We start from the raw sequence: 16,844 nt of genomic DNA on the forward strand, positions 1-16,844 counted from the left end.
GGGAGGAACCTCAGGATTCCAGGCAGTCTAGTTTGTGCCTTATAGTTCCACTGCTCTGAGCTCTGACATTATCACACAGGTCTGGGAATGTTGGTGTGAAGAGGAATATTATGGTATTGCAAAAAGATTTAGGAGACAGAAAAACTGGGAAAGCAGATACTCTGTTTTTCTGCAACTACCACTTGAAGGTGTGATGAATATGCTCACACTTGATAAAGGTCAAAATAAACTACTGTGTATAACCTTCTACTTCACAAATTTAATACTACTGAGCACAGAACCATACCACTACAGAAAAGCATTTCTCTCTGGACATTGTGCCAGCATAGTTGTAACACTGTCCCAAATGATGACAGACTTTAAGAAGGTAAGAAATTTTCTTGGACTAGGGAGTGTAAGTATTGTAACAGATCACTCTTCCACTGGACCCTAATTTCAGTACTAATTTCTTGTGTACATGCACAATGTACTTCCAAATTAGGATGGTTATGTCAACCTTCTCAGGCTCGTGCTGCTTTAAAGAAAGATCTGGACCAAAACTAGGCACAAACAGAATTATAACCAGGGTTAAAGAGAGAGGATAATTGGGTCTGACTTTTATAACAGGCCTTCAACTGTGGGAACTGTCAAAGTCAACTTCAAGTGGTGCACCACTTTCCACAAGAGAAGTTGGGTTCCATTCTTTCAGATAGATTTAGGCCAAACATGTTGAGCATAAGAGTAGTACTGAGCACTAGTTAAACTAGCTTCCAGTAAAGCAAGTAGATGTAAACAAAAGGTAAGATCCTACATTCCTCTGCAACTCAGTGTAAACCCTTCTATGTGGTCTTAAGTTTAAAGGAAGTACTAATAAAACGTTCACCCTGCTCTTTGTCTTTATTCCTGATGAATTTTTGTCTCCTAAGTGCTGGAAAGGGTCCAACTAATATACAAAGCAAAGAATGAATTCAATGAAAGAATGTTTTTAAAGAGATGAGCACTAGGGAGTTTTTAAAGAACGCTCATACCTGGTACTCTTGTATTTGTGGTACGGCAAATATAATTTGAAGTGACTATAAAAAGTAGGCAAAGTTTTCTGAATGCAGCTGAAAATTCTAAAATTCTGTAATGTCAACAGGAAATCCTGGCTTTGTAAGTAGTGGTGCTTACAACCCATTGGGACTGTACACCTCTTCCTTCCATAAAAAAGAAGTTGGATCAGCTGGACAAAGGATACAGCTAGCACCTCTTGGTGCACCTGTATCAGGTAAGAAATATTCTTTTACTACTCATATCCAAGACAAAGAGAAATATTCATTTTCCATGCTTCCTAAGAGGAGATGTATTAGCCCTTGGTAAGGTTTTCCTCGAGTTTTGTAAATAAAATTTTAGGGCATAAATTCTTAATATAAGCGAGCTGCATGTAGGTGTCTAGAGGCTGTCCTGATAGTTAGAGAAACTACTGCTACTAACATTTGTTAGATAAACGAGAAAATAATTACAAAAGGTGTAAAGAAGATTTGGACCATTCCTTGAACTACAGTTCATTAGTGGTGATGGGCTAAGCAGAACTGTAAAATCATGTAACTCCACAACTGTGTAGTAAATGGTCGTGTAGTTGGGACTCCATTCATCTGATTCACTGCTGAAACACAACTGCAAGAGTTGGTTTGTCACAATGCATGGATCAAGAAGTTCATAGGAGGACAAAATCTGCAACTCTCTCTAGACTGCTGTGAATAGTGCAAAAAAAAAAAAGGAATCACATGTGGCGTTCCAAAGGGAAATAAATTTACTGTTAATCTGTAATTACAAATTGAATATATGTAGTAGAAGTCAGAAGGCTGGCAGATGGAGGTCAATTAAGAGACTCTTCCATGTTCTGGAGAAGAACAAGAATCTTATTGCTCAAACCACTCATATTTAGCTTAAAGTCTTCAGACTTGTATGGGAAGAGAGATAAGGACAAAGCAAATGGCAGGTTTTATCTCCTAGATGTCAGTATTTGAACATTAACATTTTTGGTGACCCTTTGCTTTATATTATCGAAAATGTAATAAGTTATGCTCTCAATTGTTTTTGCTCTCTTTATTTTTTCTGTTAAGTTTTTTAATGCCATAATTTAAATAATTTAATGTAGTATAAAGATCAATTTTTCTGAGGAAAATGCCAGGAAAAGTGACATTTATTGCCAAGATAGTGTAGGCTAGAATCATACTTGCTGATGAAAGATAGGGAATGCCAGCGTAAAATAAAGAGGTGGAGACCTGACCCCAAATTTCAGCTCATTGGTGTTCCCCCTTTTTAAATGTCTTGATCCTCACCTGTTCCTTAACAGGTTCAATCCACTGTTGAAAAACAGTACCAAAAAATAGGTGGTTTTCTCTAAGGATCAGAATGATACCTAGGCACCAAAAAAACCATTCAATTTAAATGTTAAATTTTGTTTTAAAGAGTATCAGTACATAAGACTAAACTACAAAAGTAGGAATAGAAGGGACAGGATCTGCCTTAGGAATGCTAAGGAAACAAGGAGTATAGCAGGAGTCTGGATAAAAGAGGTCCCAGCTGGCTGATTTTAAAGGCTTGGGAAAATGGCTGAATTGGTCATGAACATGATGAAATGTCAGCCCTCGCAGCAGAGCAATTACTTTAACCACATGAAACTTGAGGAAGTAGCAACTACGTGAAATGTCAAAAGGGGAAATCTGAATAGGAAGACCAGGAATACAGTAGTGCACTACTGCTAGTGCCTGAGATCAGGTGGGTGCCAACATTAAGAGAGAAAGAAAGCCTTCAGACTTGGAATAATTCCTATTAAATCAATGGAGAAATGGGAAATGGAGCAAAGACGACTTGCCACCAAGTACACCAGGAGTTCTGAGCTAAGCAAGAAGGGAATAAAAGGCATAAAATCTCAAAAGGAACAAGAGGGTCCCCAGAAGCTGTCCTTCAGGCTAAGCTGTCTGAATCTTAATAAATTTATCAATGTTATAATGACATGCTTTTAAAAATATTTAAGATAGAGGAAAGAACACTTTCATTCTGTAGCAGTGTTGTAATAAGAGATACAGAGTTGTTGGCATTTGCATCAGCTTTTCCACTGAATTTCATTCTCAGTGTTTTCTTGAGGGATTGCTGCAAAACAACTATTCAGTAGGTGAGAATAATACACACAAACTATAGGAAAAAATGATCTTATCTCAAAACAAGCATAGACAGCATGCTCTCAGGCACATGGTGTGATCCTTGGGGTTGTCCTGTGTGCAGCCAGGAACTGGACTCTTTGATCCTTGTGGGTCCCTTCCAACTCAGGATGTTTTATGACATTCAGGAGACCAAAGCATCCTCAAGGATCCTACATTAGCATCCTTGAGGACCATAAGGCATCTGTGAGCTCTCATTCTTTTCTCTGTAGAGGAGTAAAATACCTTTTAGTCATAACTAATTCTGAGTTCTTATTCCTTTCAGATTATTCCTGGAAAACCAAAGCTGCTCGTCCTCCACTACCAGGTCCTACTTTCAATTCAGCAGCAAAAAACATGAGTATCTTAACTCAGCCCCCAACAATTCAGCGAGTACATGGGGGAACAGACTGGGTGGCCAAATATGGAGGGAACAGATAAAAAATGCCATCCTGTGTGGATATTACGTGCTCTGTGTTCAGTTCTCCCACACTTGGAAACCTGAAAAGCCTATTTTCTCCAGCTTTTCCTAAGACTATGCAATATAGTTCTATTACCTGTATAGTACATGTAATACCATGTAAAATACTGGCTGTAAAGTAGGATGCAGGGAAGTATTGTACAACACATATTGCCAAAACTGAGAAGTAGATTTCACCTGACATTTTTCTATATATAGATCTTCTGTTCTCGTACTCTTTAGAACAACTCTTAGGGTTGTTCATCCAGTGCAACATCTGCTGCTGGTATGTGCTTGAAGCACACGAGCAGCACGAAGAAGGGCTGAAGCAGAGCAGCACCAGGCTTCCAGGTGTTAGGCTGGTTCCTTAGATGGAAGATGAGAGTGAAAGCACGGATTTGGCTTTGTGAAGAACATCAGTCTTCAAGAACATCCTCTGCAAGGATTTCAGAATTCACTTGTAAAACAGTAACTCAGGGTCTGTAAGGTGCAAATATTCATGTAGCAATGAGAACTGAAACCCTTGTAGCAGGACATAGGCAATCCACTGATAGATACTACACAAGGAAGGTCTAGAAATTTGGCTGATATAGGGCTGTTGAATGATATAGCAACACTGAAAAATAGCTAAACAAGTACTGAATACGACTTACCAAGCTGTGACGTGAGGCCTAACAATTAAATTTTGCTGTTTTAATTACCTTATTGCCATTTTTGGCCAAAGATCTGTAGAGATTTATCTCTGTGCTGTCAAGGGAGTGTCACAGTGATCTTTTAAGGAGCCTAAATCACTGCAGTCTGTCAGTCATTTTAAGGGTGAATTAGCCAAAAACGCCTAAATTATCACTAAACTCTTGTTCCTACCTGTCTTTATTGGGTGATAAACTAAACTACAAAGTTTGAATAAGCTACATGAGGAAGGATATTGGTCTGTTCTTCAAAGACATTGCTTTCTGGTTTAGATCTTAAAGGCCAACTTAGGTACCTGAAAACACACACAAAACTTTAATAATTCAGTAGGTCACTGTTTATGTGCTCATTCAGTACTTTCCCCAGCTTTTATGCTAACTTTTATAATAATATTGCCCAAAGGACTTTGCAATGTACAGTACATTGTTTATTAGGATGTTGAACTGGACTACTTCAATTAACAACTGCATTTAGAATAAATGCTTTAGACTTAATAGTGACATCAAACTTGCCATTTCAAAGTACAAACTGAGTATATTCTTCAAAGATGTAAAGTTGTTAATGATGACTTCAAGCATTGTAAAAAAAGAAATTTATTTGTATGGCTTTTAGAAATGGATATTAAAATTTAAATTCCTGTCATAATATATGGGTTATGTTAACTTCCTGGAAAGCAATTTAATCTAAAACAGTTGTACCAAAAAGTCAAATATTTTTTAATGAAAATTGCACCTAAAGAAAACACCAGTTGTTTTTAATACTGTAGGATATATAATGTAATACTATGCAGGGATCGGGCTGTCTGGTTAGTAATGCACTAGAAAGTTTAATTCAATTGCCATTGGTGTAGGATTAAGTATTTGTCATTCCCTTAGTTCTAAGAGATGTCCCCATGCTACTTAAATGCATCTTAATTTAACTGTAGAACATATCTGTAACTTGCTATGGCAATGAAGGACACCTTCAGACTATTTGTAACAGGCATAAATGCTATGATTTTGTAATTAAAAAACAAGATAAATTAATCACTCATCTCTAGTACAAGATGCCAATGGCAATTAAAAATCACAGCCTGGTCAAGGAATTAACTAATAAAATGTTCATAGCTCACGTGTCTGCGAGTCACCTTAGAGCAGAAAAGCAAACAGATACTATTTATGGCACTAAATGCGGTTAGAAGAAACGTGCTGTCCTTGTCGTGTGCTAATGAACCTTGAAAGGGCTTTCACACAACCCTATCAGTCTTTACTTGTCCACAAACAAAGCACAACAAGTGTTCAGTGATTCTTGTTGCAAACAGCAAGAAAAGGCTAACAGCCTTTGTACAGTCATTTAACTCTGATTCACTGGTACACATTGGACTGCTAGTACAGAAATGCTTAAAAAATTTAGTATATGCTGATACTTTTTACCCCTTTGAAACTTTATGTAAGGCTAAGATTTTTCTCTTGTCCCTTTGCCTGTGTTACTGCTGTATCTCTTGAGCATGAGAGTTCTACCACAAGTTCTAAATTACGTCTACCAGCAGTCTCAGTTCAAGCTATTGCTTTTCAAAGCTCGTGGAACAGCAGCCATCGTTCACACTTTGGTCTAAAAGTTTAAAAGCTTACCAGTCCAGTTTTCTGCTTTCTATTGTCTTTATTCTGTTAAAGACAACTGCAATTCAAATTCACAAGTTATCTGATTTGAGACCAGGATTATACAATTAGAGAACTGCTGGGTTGAGGCTGTTCTCAGCTTACTGTAGGAGATGCCATTTATGTTTGCATCCCACTTCTACAGAACAAAACTGCTTCAAGAGCAATATGAAGAGGCAAAAAAAACCCCATAAAGCAGTTTAAATAAAAGTGTCTTAAATGCTAATGTCTGGCTTACTAACTTTCTCACATTAGAACCAAGACATGGGGACACCTGCCCACCAATGCTGCGTCCTGAGCTGGGATTAGGCACTTAAAAGGGTGACATGTAACAAACCATCTTCTGTCTTGCACACCCCTTATTTCTATGCAGGGTGGTAGGAGGGAAATGTAAATACAGGTGAACACCTGAAGCTGAACTCTGCAGGCTGATTAATAAGGGCTCTAAGAAGGTGCTCTGAGCAGTTTTTCCTCCAGGTCTGTCTGTGCTCAAGTCAGCTCTGACCCAAGTTGTCTGGCCTGGGACCGGGCTGCTAGGCCCCTTGCTGGAGCTGCACGCGTTCCTGGCCACATCCCTGCAGATCTGGAACCCAGTCTGATTGACCTGGCATCCTGGCTTGACTTCAGCCCTGCCTCATCCCTGTGACTTGCCTGGCAAACCACTGCCCTGCTGGCAGAGCTTGGCTATGGCCACTGTGCCTCCTGCTCAGGCAGCACAAGGTCACTTGTGCCTGTTTTGCTGCGACAAGGGAGGAGGGAAGGAAAACGACAGGATGTGACCCTCCTGCCAAGGTACTACCCTGATACTCAGAGAATTCTGAGCAACTCCAGACTCTCACCAATCTAATGGACCAGCCCTGTTGCTTCCATCTCTCTCAGTGCCAGGCACCAAAGAAAAAAGGTTGAAGAAATCGAAGCTTGGGATCTGTGCAAAAAGGGATGTAAGTTAAATGAGACCAGAAAAGGGATACATTACCATCCATGTGTATCTTCCAGGATATTTCTCTACGGAAGGTTTATATTTAGAATGATTTCAGGCATTAAGGGAATCAACTGAGGACAAAGACTGATCAAATAAGCCCTTTGGTCTTTAAATAAACTTTCATACAGCGTTTTCTGAATCTAAAATAGATTATTCCCTCAGGGAAAAAAGAAAAAATAACTAACTAAAAATCTTTAATATAATACTTGTCTGAATAGGTGGTCTGCATGCTTTTGCTCTCTCCACCTCCCTTCCAGTTCAGATTTTTATATTTACAAGCTACTAGATTCAGGGATAGAATAGATTATTTATACAATTCATGCTTGCCGCAGGAAAGGCACCAAACTGTATCAATCCAGGTGAACAATCAGAGACAAAAAAAGTTGTGTAGAACACAAAAGTTTTCAATAATAATTTTTTAGTTTATTTAAAGTAACATTTTAATAAAGCTGTACCTACAATTCAGCATTACCTAATAAAGTGTATTTTTGATTTATGAGTAGTAACCTGTAAAATCACAGTGAGTGACACAGAGCTGAGTGCTGTTGCTGACAAGTGACCACAAGGCATGGGTGTGCATTTATTGCACTACAGCAGAGCCTCGACTCGCGCCGTGGCTGTGTTTTGTGGGACCAGGCTCTAACACGCAGTGCTGGGAAAACAAACTCCCTGACTGACAAACACTGTGAACAGATAAACTGATATGGGAAGGGAGATGAAACAGAATGAGCATGTTTATTGTATTAATTACTAGTGACAAATCAGCTGCTCTTCTCCCCTGGTTTTAGAGGTATACATGATTTTAGAAGGATGAGTCAGGATGTGCGTTTAAGCTTCAATCCTACAACTGTCTGAATGCAAGGGCCAGGAGGTCTTTGCCTACACTAAGTTGCAGGACCAGAAGCTAAACTAATGCTATACTCATATTTTCTTGCTTGCTTTCAGTGCAGAAAATGTTAAGACAAATACCATTTTGGAAGACATGACAAGGGCTCTCTATGTGGGTCCTTTAAAAACACAACCCACGTGCATTAGGATATGAAAAATACAATGCACAGGTAGCAGTGCCTTTTCCACTTCTGTGCAGCACATTTAGGCAGTTGCATTTTTGGGCTTCTCAATCACGTATCTTCAAGTCACTTAATGTAGATTTATGGCTTAAGAGGTTTTTCCATCATCTGCAATCCAAGCCGTCCAACCATCAGTAAACTGTGGAACAGAATAGTTGCTATAAAAAGAGGGAGGTGGAGGCAAAAATCTCATAAAGAACAAGAAGGGAGAAAACATTGACATAATTTCATTTAGCTGAACACCACCAGAAGATTGCATTTTTCACAGAATTTACCATGTAACATTTTTAAAACAACATAATCCACAGACGAGTTAAATAAAATGTTCATTCAATAACACAGACAAGGACAAAGGACAGGTGGTTACCTGGCACCGGCAATTATCCCGGGCATTGCCTTTTTGGAGTTGTAGAATCTCATTCCCATAACAGTAGACAAGGTGCCAGATGCCACTGTTGAAAAGAAGCCCAGTCAGAACCATTTGACACAGAAATGCCAGTGCAGCACTGCTACCAAACAGAGCTACACGTACACACAGGAATGCCTCCCTCTCTGAGTGAATGATTCACTGGATTTTCTTCAACATCAAAGCTGTCACTGCAAGCTTCTCAGCATCTTGGGTGAGCATGTTCCATTGCTCAGCAGAAGAGAGTAGATTTCACCAGGGTTGAGACCATTGTCTGATCACCCACAAACTCCAGTTCTCTGAACAGGTCACTAGCTCTCCCTCAACCCTTATTTGCAAGAGAGTTATTATTCTCTCAAATACAGGCAGGCTCAAAACTGCCAGAAAGTTGGGATGGTGACAGCATTCACTGTCTGGGAGTTAAATATTATTTACACTTCCCATTTCTCTGCAACATTCTGAACTGGAAAGTGGCACTAAATACTACAACTGGAAAGAAAACAACCCCACTTGAAAATACTATTAGAAAACAGAAAGCAATCCAAAGGATCAAACTGAAAGAGCAACTGACATCTTCGACATTACTCCAAATTATTGTATTTCTAAATGAGGAAAAGGAATCCCATCAACATCCACATGAAATTTACAGGGCCATTGTTTCTTTGAAGAAGAAAGGCAGGTGAAAGTGCTGTATACCTTTCTCCAAAGCCTCAAGTTTGTTTGCATCAGACAGGGCAAAAGGTATTCTAGAGATACTCTGTCAAGGTTCTATTTAGACCCCTGAGGTACTGTGACCAGCTTAAAGCTCTGCAGGAGCCACAGCTGAACGTTGCAAGGAGGGCTGAGGAGGAATGCATGAATGAATCAAAGAGTTGTCACTGCTTTCAAGAGGTCCATTTGAAAGCACTCCATGCACCACATCAGAATATACAAAAGCTGCTCATCCTTCTTCCATGACACTGCCTAAAAACCCATGCCAGAGATACACAGACACTCCCGTAGCATGCCAGAGTGGAAGGACAGTTCACAAATGGAAATTGTGCTTCACACTGAGCTGCATTTTACATTTCATTCCTTACTGATGATGCAGTTTGGTCCTCTACAGTGGCTTCTTAGAGCCTTTCAGCACCTTAGTCCTATTGGTTTCAAATAGTCTTAAAATCACTGTAAATCTATAGTACCATGACACTAGTAACACTATAGAGTAGTTACAGAACTAGCAGGATCCTTAAGAGGTCATCTAGGATACCTTAGTGCCCAAAGGCAAGATCAGTTCCTGATTGTGGTTTAACCACATACTACACCCCTGCAGCAATGGAAGTCCCTGAGGTTCACCTGATCTCATTCAGTGCTTCATACTTTCCACAGAGATTTCATCCTTCTCCTTCCCCTGAAGAGTTAACTGCAAGCTACACCCACAACTTCTTGTACATTCTACTGTAAGCAAGCAGAATAGATCATTGCCTCTTCTCTTTCACATACTGTTTCTTCCAGAGTGTATGATGCATTAAACGTGTACTCCTCCTCTGAGATGCTTTGTGCAAACCGGGGTTCCATAGGGCCACATACCACCTGCCACAGTGCTGTCACTACTGCAAAAATAGTGCTTATTCCATCACCACAGGCTAAAATCGCTGCTTCGTAACCAAGAATTTTCCACATACGTTTCCTGCACCTAATGTGTTGGTTTCACACATTATCTAATGTGGCAGAGGAGACGGGTATTTCTCACCAACTCTGGATTCAAACAGGACAATCCAGGTTTTAGACCCAGGCGCCGTGCTCTTACACAAATACCTCCTGGCTGTGGGCAGGAGGTCCTGCCACCACTTAGAACATTTGTATAGGTAAAAGGGCACAGGGCAGCTGAAACATGCTCGAATAAAAAGGTTACTGTTCCCACCGCTACCAGTAACACACAGTACGCGGCTGCCGAGCAAACTTACCGAGGGAAAGCCACACATTCTTTGGATCTTTGGACTGCTGGTAAGCGCCTAGTCCCGCTAAGCCGCCGAACAGAAGACCGGCAGCTAGAGAAGGGACGCTGCCTTGAATAAAAAATAAAGCAGTCAGCGAACGAACACACACAGAGTCAGCCCACCCACCAAACGAAAGCACTTTGCGAGTTTCCCGTACTAGTAAATCCACAAGAACACTCCAAGCAAAGCATTAGGGGTTTGGTTGAGGGGGCTTGGGGGGTTTTAAAGCTACTTTGCAGACCTCCGCGAGCACCGTTTCGGTGGCAACAAGGACTCAGCGGGACTTGCGGGTCATGCCGGCAGCGGGCCGGGACCCTGCGGCTGAGCGCCCCGCAGCCTCGGCCCCGGAGCGGGGCGGAGCGGAGCGGGGGCTGCCTGCGGCCACGGCCGGGACAGCCACGGCCGGGACAGCCACGGCCACCGGCACCCACCTGCCTTGGCGTAGCCCACGACACCGCCCGCCGCCACCAGCGCCGCGTAGCCGAAGCCCAGCCAGTCGTACTCCATCTGCGAGCAGCCGCGGACACCCGCGCAGGGCACGGCTGGGCAGCGCAGCGCCGACCTTGGGCCGCCCTCCCTCCGTCCCTCCCCGGCCGCCCCGGTGCCGCCTCCCGGAGGTCCCGCCCGCCGCCCGTGACAGCACCCGGGGAGGGCCCGCACTGGCGGCAGCGCAGCGGCAGTGATGGACCGGCTCCGGGAGGATTTGCTTAATTGATTGCCCATCAGTAAGACAGTTGGAAAGCCAGAAATTAAGCAAAAAGCACTCACCTCCCCTTTTCTTCCCAGGCTCAACATCACCCCGCGCTGCCAGGGGGTGGGAAGTGGAGTTTGCGGTCGGTCCATAGCGCCTCTTCTGCGCTGCTGCTCCCTCCCACGCGAGACAGTCCTGCACAAACTGTCCCAGCGCGGGCCCCTTCCATGGGGTGCAGTCCTTCAGGAACAGCCTGCTCCAGTGTGGGTCTTCTGCATGGTCACAAGTCCTGCTAGCACACTTGCTCCAGGGTGGGCTCCTCTCTCCATGGGCTGCAGCTTCCTCCGGGGCACGTTCACCTACTCCAGCGTAGGGTCCTCTGTGGGCCGCAGGTGAATCTCTGCTCCATGGGCTGAAGGGGGTTAGCCTGCCTCACCGTGGTCTGCACCACGGGCTGCAGGGGAATCTCTGCTCTTGAACTTGGAACATGTCCTATCCTCCTTCTTCACTGACCTTGGTGTCTGCAGGGCTGCTCCTCACAAAAGGTTCTCATTCCTCTCTCCAGCTGCTGCTGCTGTTGTGCAGTAAGTTCTTTTCTTAAATACGTTATCGCAGAGGTGCCACCAGTGCTGTCATGAGTTCAGCCTTGGCCAGCAGTGGGTCTGTCTTGGAGCCAGCTGACTGCCCAAGATGAGGGTAGGTCCTGGTGTCTTCTCTCAGAAGCCAGCCTTGCCCTGGAAGCCCAATACAGATGTCAGAAGAAGGCATCTGGATTCCTTGGCAGCTCTGCTGAGGACGTGATGCACATGTGGAGCGATGGTGGTGATGAGCTACAGGGCACAATCCCCAGCACCACACAGAGCAGCCTGCCCAGCACTACACTGGATGCAGTCCTTTGTCCTGAAGGCAGGCTTGCTAACTGGTGCCCAGTGCCAATTCACTCATTGAGACAGGTACTTCCATTTTTCTTTCTCGTTTGCACAGAGCAGGGAGTTGGGTCTGCTCACTGATCATCAAAACTCTACACTATGTGTACATTTTAACAAACTAAGGCAGAAGCATTCATTGGTTACAACGTACATAACTGTTCTGTAATTAGTACTTAACCCCCTGTCTGTTTGCTAGTTATATCTCTCTCTTCTCATGCTAATTAGTCTACAGGTGTAGTTCTCTCCATTTGAGTCTGGGGTCTGTTTTGAGTAGGTGGTCAATGATTTGGTGGTTGTGATTGCCTGCTGCCAGCATTTACTGCTGCCAGTTACTGCTCAGTTCTGCTGACTTCACTCCTGGTGGCTCTTGTCCAGACAGCCCATTCATCTTGGGAATGTCTTCTCTTTTCCTTAAAACAGAAGTTCAGACAAGGATATGATGCCCACAATACAATTACTTAATCATAACTGTCCAGCAACAGCTACTGATTAACAAAAAAAAATTGCAAAGTTTGACTCAAACCCCTATTCAAATCTTGAGAGGCTTGGTAGCAGTCCCAGTCCCTGCAGGAGAGTGCAGCTCTCCCAGTCTGAGCCTGCAGAGGTGCCTGGGACTGACTGGCTGGAGAGCAGCTTTGCAGGAAAGGTCTTGGATATCCTAGAGTGTCACAAGAAGTTGCCCATGAGGCAGCAACATGCTCTTGAAGCAAAGGTGGGAGACAGCAGCCTGGGCTGCATTAGGCAGATTGGGGCAGATGATCCTTCCCCTCAGCTCTGTGGTAAGATACAGCTGGAATCTTGGGAATTCTGTTCTAGGCTCAGTGGTGCAAGGCAGGCATGGACATACTGAAGCAGATCCAGCAAAGGGCTGTGAAGATGATTAAGGGCTTGGAGCATCCTTCATACAAGAAGCGTCGGAAAGAGCTGGAACTGTTCAGTCTGCATGTGAGGAAGCTCAGGGGCTCCTTATTGATCCATATAAATATCTGATGGGAAAGGGCAAAGCAGGTAGAGCCAGGGTCTTCTCAGTGGTAATGGGCACAAGTCCAAACACAGGACATTTCTTTCAAACATAAATAGAATAATTTTCATTTTGAAGGTGGCCTAACAACAGAAGAGGCACTCAGGCAGGCTGTGAAGTCTCCATCCATGGAGATATTCTTCCCCAAACAGGACACAGCCCTGACCGTGCTTTGAGAAAGGGGGGTTGGCCTTGGTGGGCTTCAGAGGTCCCTTCCAACCCCAGCTGGTCCATGACTCTCTGTGACACAAGCACGGTGAAACTGATGCAAATTTTTCAGCTGATCTCTGCCTCCTCCCTTCCCATATGTGCATTGAGAACTGAGCACTGAGGTTTGTGCTTCTGACAAGGTCTTTTATGTATTTTACAGAAAGGAATATGTCATTAGGCCCTTGACACAAGAGGCAAATTATCTTCTGACCTCTGGCAGGGCTTGTGCATTAATGTGTACACAAAGATTTACTGAACTTGGCAAGTTTCAAGTCCTGCCTATAGAGCAGCACAAATGACCTGTCAATTGTGCTTTCTGCGTTATATTTTTTCGCCAACTGCACTACTGAGGGTAGCTGTGCATGAGACCAGATAGATTTGCAAGGAAAAAAATTTAGAAGATCTGAAGCTGGACCACAATAAACTATGGTCAGACCAATTCTTTCACAAGGCAATGAACTTTCCTCCATGCTGGCTTCCATAAAAGACTCTGAGGAAGAGGTGTGCAGGCTAGAACTTTGTTCTGTTTTATACGAGTGGTTAAGAGTGCAAATGTATTTCGACTTAAAGAAAGTTAATATGGTTGTCGGGATTTCATGAAACAAAGAAATAAACAACAACAACAGCAAAAAACCAACAAAAAACAACCCCCAAGCCAAAAGAAACAAAAAAACCCCAAACAAACCCAAAGAGGGCCATCTGCTGTTTTACAAGCTCCATGTCAAACCAGCAGTTTGCCCTAGGTTATCTGGAAAAGCAGACTTGCACGGAACAAATGACACGTAGCAGAACAGTATTTTTACCCTCTTTATCACTCTTTCACTTTCTTCATTCTCTCATATGCTGTGTTTTCCCTTTCCCATCTTTGTTTTCCTCCTGCCTCCTCCCCTTTTTTGTCCTAAGGCTTTCTCTATTTTTCAGTTGTCCTTCCCCGTGTTCTCAGACCTTCCTGTCTGGAAAAGACTTAAGACCATGGATCACATTTGCTGAAGTTTGCAGTCTTTTGTGGAGAGAACTCTATTTGCATTTTGTGGAGAGAACTCTATTTGCATTTTTGTGCCATTAGGTGGCCTGAAGCATCTAGCTAACACAGGGCTATTGAGTGCCAGCAGCGACTTGCTGATCAAAACCAGGTTGGCTCCTTTGTTTGAAGCAGAACCTTTGCTTTTGGTCTAAGTACCTAATCAAAACAGATAGAAAGGTTTATGCCACTGTTTTGCCTTGAGTGCCTGTTTTTAAGACTATTTCTAGTGCCTGTTTCCAGCCTCTTCAGGTGCCTCTCACAAAAATGGCGTTCACACACCAGCTGGTTGTTATCATTCCTATGAATGAGCCTCCGTGCCCACACAGCAAACCACCACCCTTCTGGCAGTCACCAGCTCTGAGCCAGCAGGATTTGCTAGGCAAAGACTTTTCTTGGATGACCCTCTGTTACCAAAGGTCTGAATCTTCCCTGTATTCCTAGAACGGGGAGAGGACAGAGTTGGAAAACAAAGCCATAACTATAGGGTGGCACTGTGAATCTGGAGCAATGAAAATTTGACTTTGTTTAAATCCATTAAGAATGATTTGCAGAGGGTCATCAAAAGTGTCCCTCTGCTGCGGAGTAACGCCAGTAGAACTTTTTCTAAGCTTTATGTCAAGCTGTTATGTTCACTAGATATTTGCATAATCACAGGCTGTGGATACAAAAATGCTGCTCGCAAGGATTTTCTTGCTATTTTCTAAGTCCGTGAGAGACTTTTCTCTCACACAGAAGAGGTAGCAGAGTTAGGTAAACAACCAAACCCCTGCAGCCTTGAAAAGTCTTGTTTATAATACAGTAGAAAAATATTTTGACAATGGATGTTTTAGGATTTTAGCCAATCACCCCAAGAGGTGGCTGATCCTTTGTCCAATTAGACCATGAAGAAAAAAGTCTATAAAAGAGTTTGTAAAATAATTAAATAAATCAATCTTGCTGCATGATTCCTGCCTGCTGGATCTTCTCTCCTCCTCCTCCCTACGACTGCAGGACATGGTGATGTTTTATGGCGTTAATAACAGGCTGGCTCCTGGTGGAAGCTGAGGGCGTTGAGCTATTCCTGCACATCACACCATAACACATTATCGGGACCTCTGAATCAGTGTGTCCTAACGGGCTGATTTTGAGACCATTCTGCATTATGGTGGCAGCATCTTAATTCATTGTTTGGTGTTGCTGATGTCACTGATGACCTCACAGCTCACGTAAGTCAGAATCTTTGATGTTTTAACTGAGTTAGAAGCCAGAGACTGACTCAGAAGCTGGTGAGCAGACAATCCTACTGGCTACTTCAGTTTTGTGCCTCCTGTGGCTATGCAATGATTTATTCGTGGGCGCCAAAGCTTCAGCTTTGCATTTGTGGGTTTCAAAATGATGGGTTTGTGGTAGCTGTGTGCTCACAAATTAAGTGAGACAAGGTTTGAAGGACAAGGCAGTGTACTCTAAAAAAGGAATGGGATATTGCAAGAGACCAAACCAAACCAGACTATGAGCTCACTAAAGTGTGCTTGGATTTTCCTTTGTTCTGCATCTGTGGGTGCTCCATCCCTGGAAGTGTTCAAGGTGAGGTTGGATGGGGCCCTGATCTAGTGAATGACATTCCTGCCCATGGCAGGGGTCTTGGAACTAGATGATCTTTAAGGTCCCTTCCAACCTAAACCATTCTATAATTCTATGATTCTACATAAACACTCCAGTCATTCCTAAAGTGAAGTTGAAAGGATACCTTGGTAGGCCTCTCTTTTTCCATTTCTTTTTTTTTTTTTTCATGTGTCACTGGACTCAACTGGAGCAGCTGCCTGGCTCCTAGTCCTGGTATTATGTCTGCTATATCTTCTTTTGAGCTGGCACAAGACTGCTTGGCCTCTTGGCAGAGGAACAGATATAGCTCAGACACAGACAGTTCTAGCAGGAGTGGGAATGGGAGGGCTGTGAGCCTGCTGGTTTAGGCTGGCATTGCTGCCAGACATCAAGCCACAAGCTCAGCCTTCGACTTGTCCTCCCTTCTCTTAAAAAAATCCTGCTTGTGGATCTGCTGCCAGGGAATTTAGTTCAGGCTCCCAGACCAGAGCCCCAGAGCAGCATTTGTGCCAATGCCTGGTTTGCAGTGGCAGGCTCAAGCCCTCCAGGGAACAGGAGGAGGCACAGTGCTGCATCCTGCTTCCCTTAGACCCCTTCTCACAGCTGTGCTGCCCGGGACTCTCTCACAAACCCTGCAGCCTGACACGTGCTGCCAGACATTTTTTTGGCTGCTGTGCACACCTCTGATGTCAAAGTCACACACAGAACATACATCTTCCCAGGGGTGAGGAATTCTGGTTGTATTTGAATGTGTTTGGCTAAAAGGGAAATTGCATGAAACCTGCAAGTTATTCTGCTGGCTTGGGTGAGGCCCTGGGAGCTGACTCACGTCTCAGCTCTCCTGTTAACTTCACAGTGCTGTGCTGTGGGGTAGAAAACAAGATCCCGATGGTGCTTACTGCACCTGGAGAAATAGTGTGTCTGAGGAAGGTAAAAGCTTGTGAAGAAGCCCTCAGCTCCCATATCTCACAGATAGGAACACCTGTAAGAGAAAGCTCCA

At 43.5% G+C, this 16,844-nt stretch overlaps 2 protein-coding genes across 9 annotated transcripts in view; one reads left to right on the top strand and one right to left on the bottom strand.

Annotated features, from left to right (window-relative positions):
- The window catches only part of MAK (male germ cell associated kinase), a 30,692-nt gene extending 24,515 nt beyond the window's left edge, over positions 1-6,177 (top strand). For all 8 annotated transcript variants that reach the window (XM_039549029.1, XM_039549027.1, XM_039549026.1 and 5 more), the window contains 2 exons: positions 1,118-1,246; positions 3,451-6,177. In XM_039549029.1, the coding sequence (XP_039404963.1) occupies positions 1,118-1,246; positions 3,451-3,605 (284 nt within the window). In that variant the 3' untranslated portion in view covers positions 3,606-6,177. The remainder of the gene's footprint in view (positions 1-1,117; positions 1,247-3,450) is intronic.
- Positions 6,178-7,334: 1,157 nt separating this feature from the next.
- On the bottom strand, positions 7,335-10,983 carry LOC104691455 (transmembrane protein 14C-like). Its single transcript, XM_039549034.1, has 4 exons — positions 10,820-10,983; positions 10,356-10,457; positions 8,371-8,455; positions 7,335-8,142 (listed from the first exon to the last, which is right to left on the bottom strand). The coding sequence occupies exons 1-4, from the start codon at positions 10,893-10,895 to the stop codon at positions 8,085-8,087; spliced, it is 321 nt and encodes a 106-aa protein (XP_039404968.1). The 5' UTR covers positions 10,896-10,983; the 3' UTR covers positions 7,335-8,084.
- Between the last annotated feature and the right edge of the window lie 5,861 nt (positions 10,984-16,844).

The sequence above is a fragment of the Corvus cornix genome, chromosome 2 (assembly GCF_000738735.6).
Source record: "Corvus cornix cornix isolate S_Up_H32 chromosome 2, ASM73873v5, whole genome shotgun sequence".
Lineage (NCBI taxonomy): Eukaryota > Metazoa > Chordata > Aves > Passeriformes > Corvidae > Corvus > Corvus cornix.

Coding starts and splice junctions, on each gene's coding strand:
- LOC104691455 (XM_039549034.1), bottom strand. CDS start 10,895: ATGGAGTACGACTGGCTGGGCTTCGGCTACGCGGCGCTGGTGGCGGCG. Junction 10,458..10,819: donor CGTGGGCTACGCCAAGGCAG/GTGGGTGCCGGT, acceptor TTTTTATTCAAG/GCAGCGTCCCTTCTCTAGCT. Junction 8,456..10,355: donor GAATGTGTGGCTTTCCCTCG/GTAAGTTTGCTC, acceptor TCTTTTCAACAG/TGGCATCTGGCACCTTGTCT.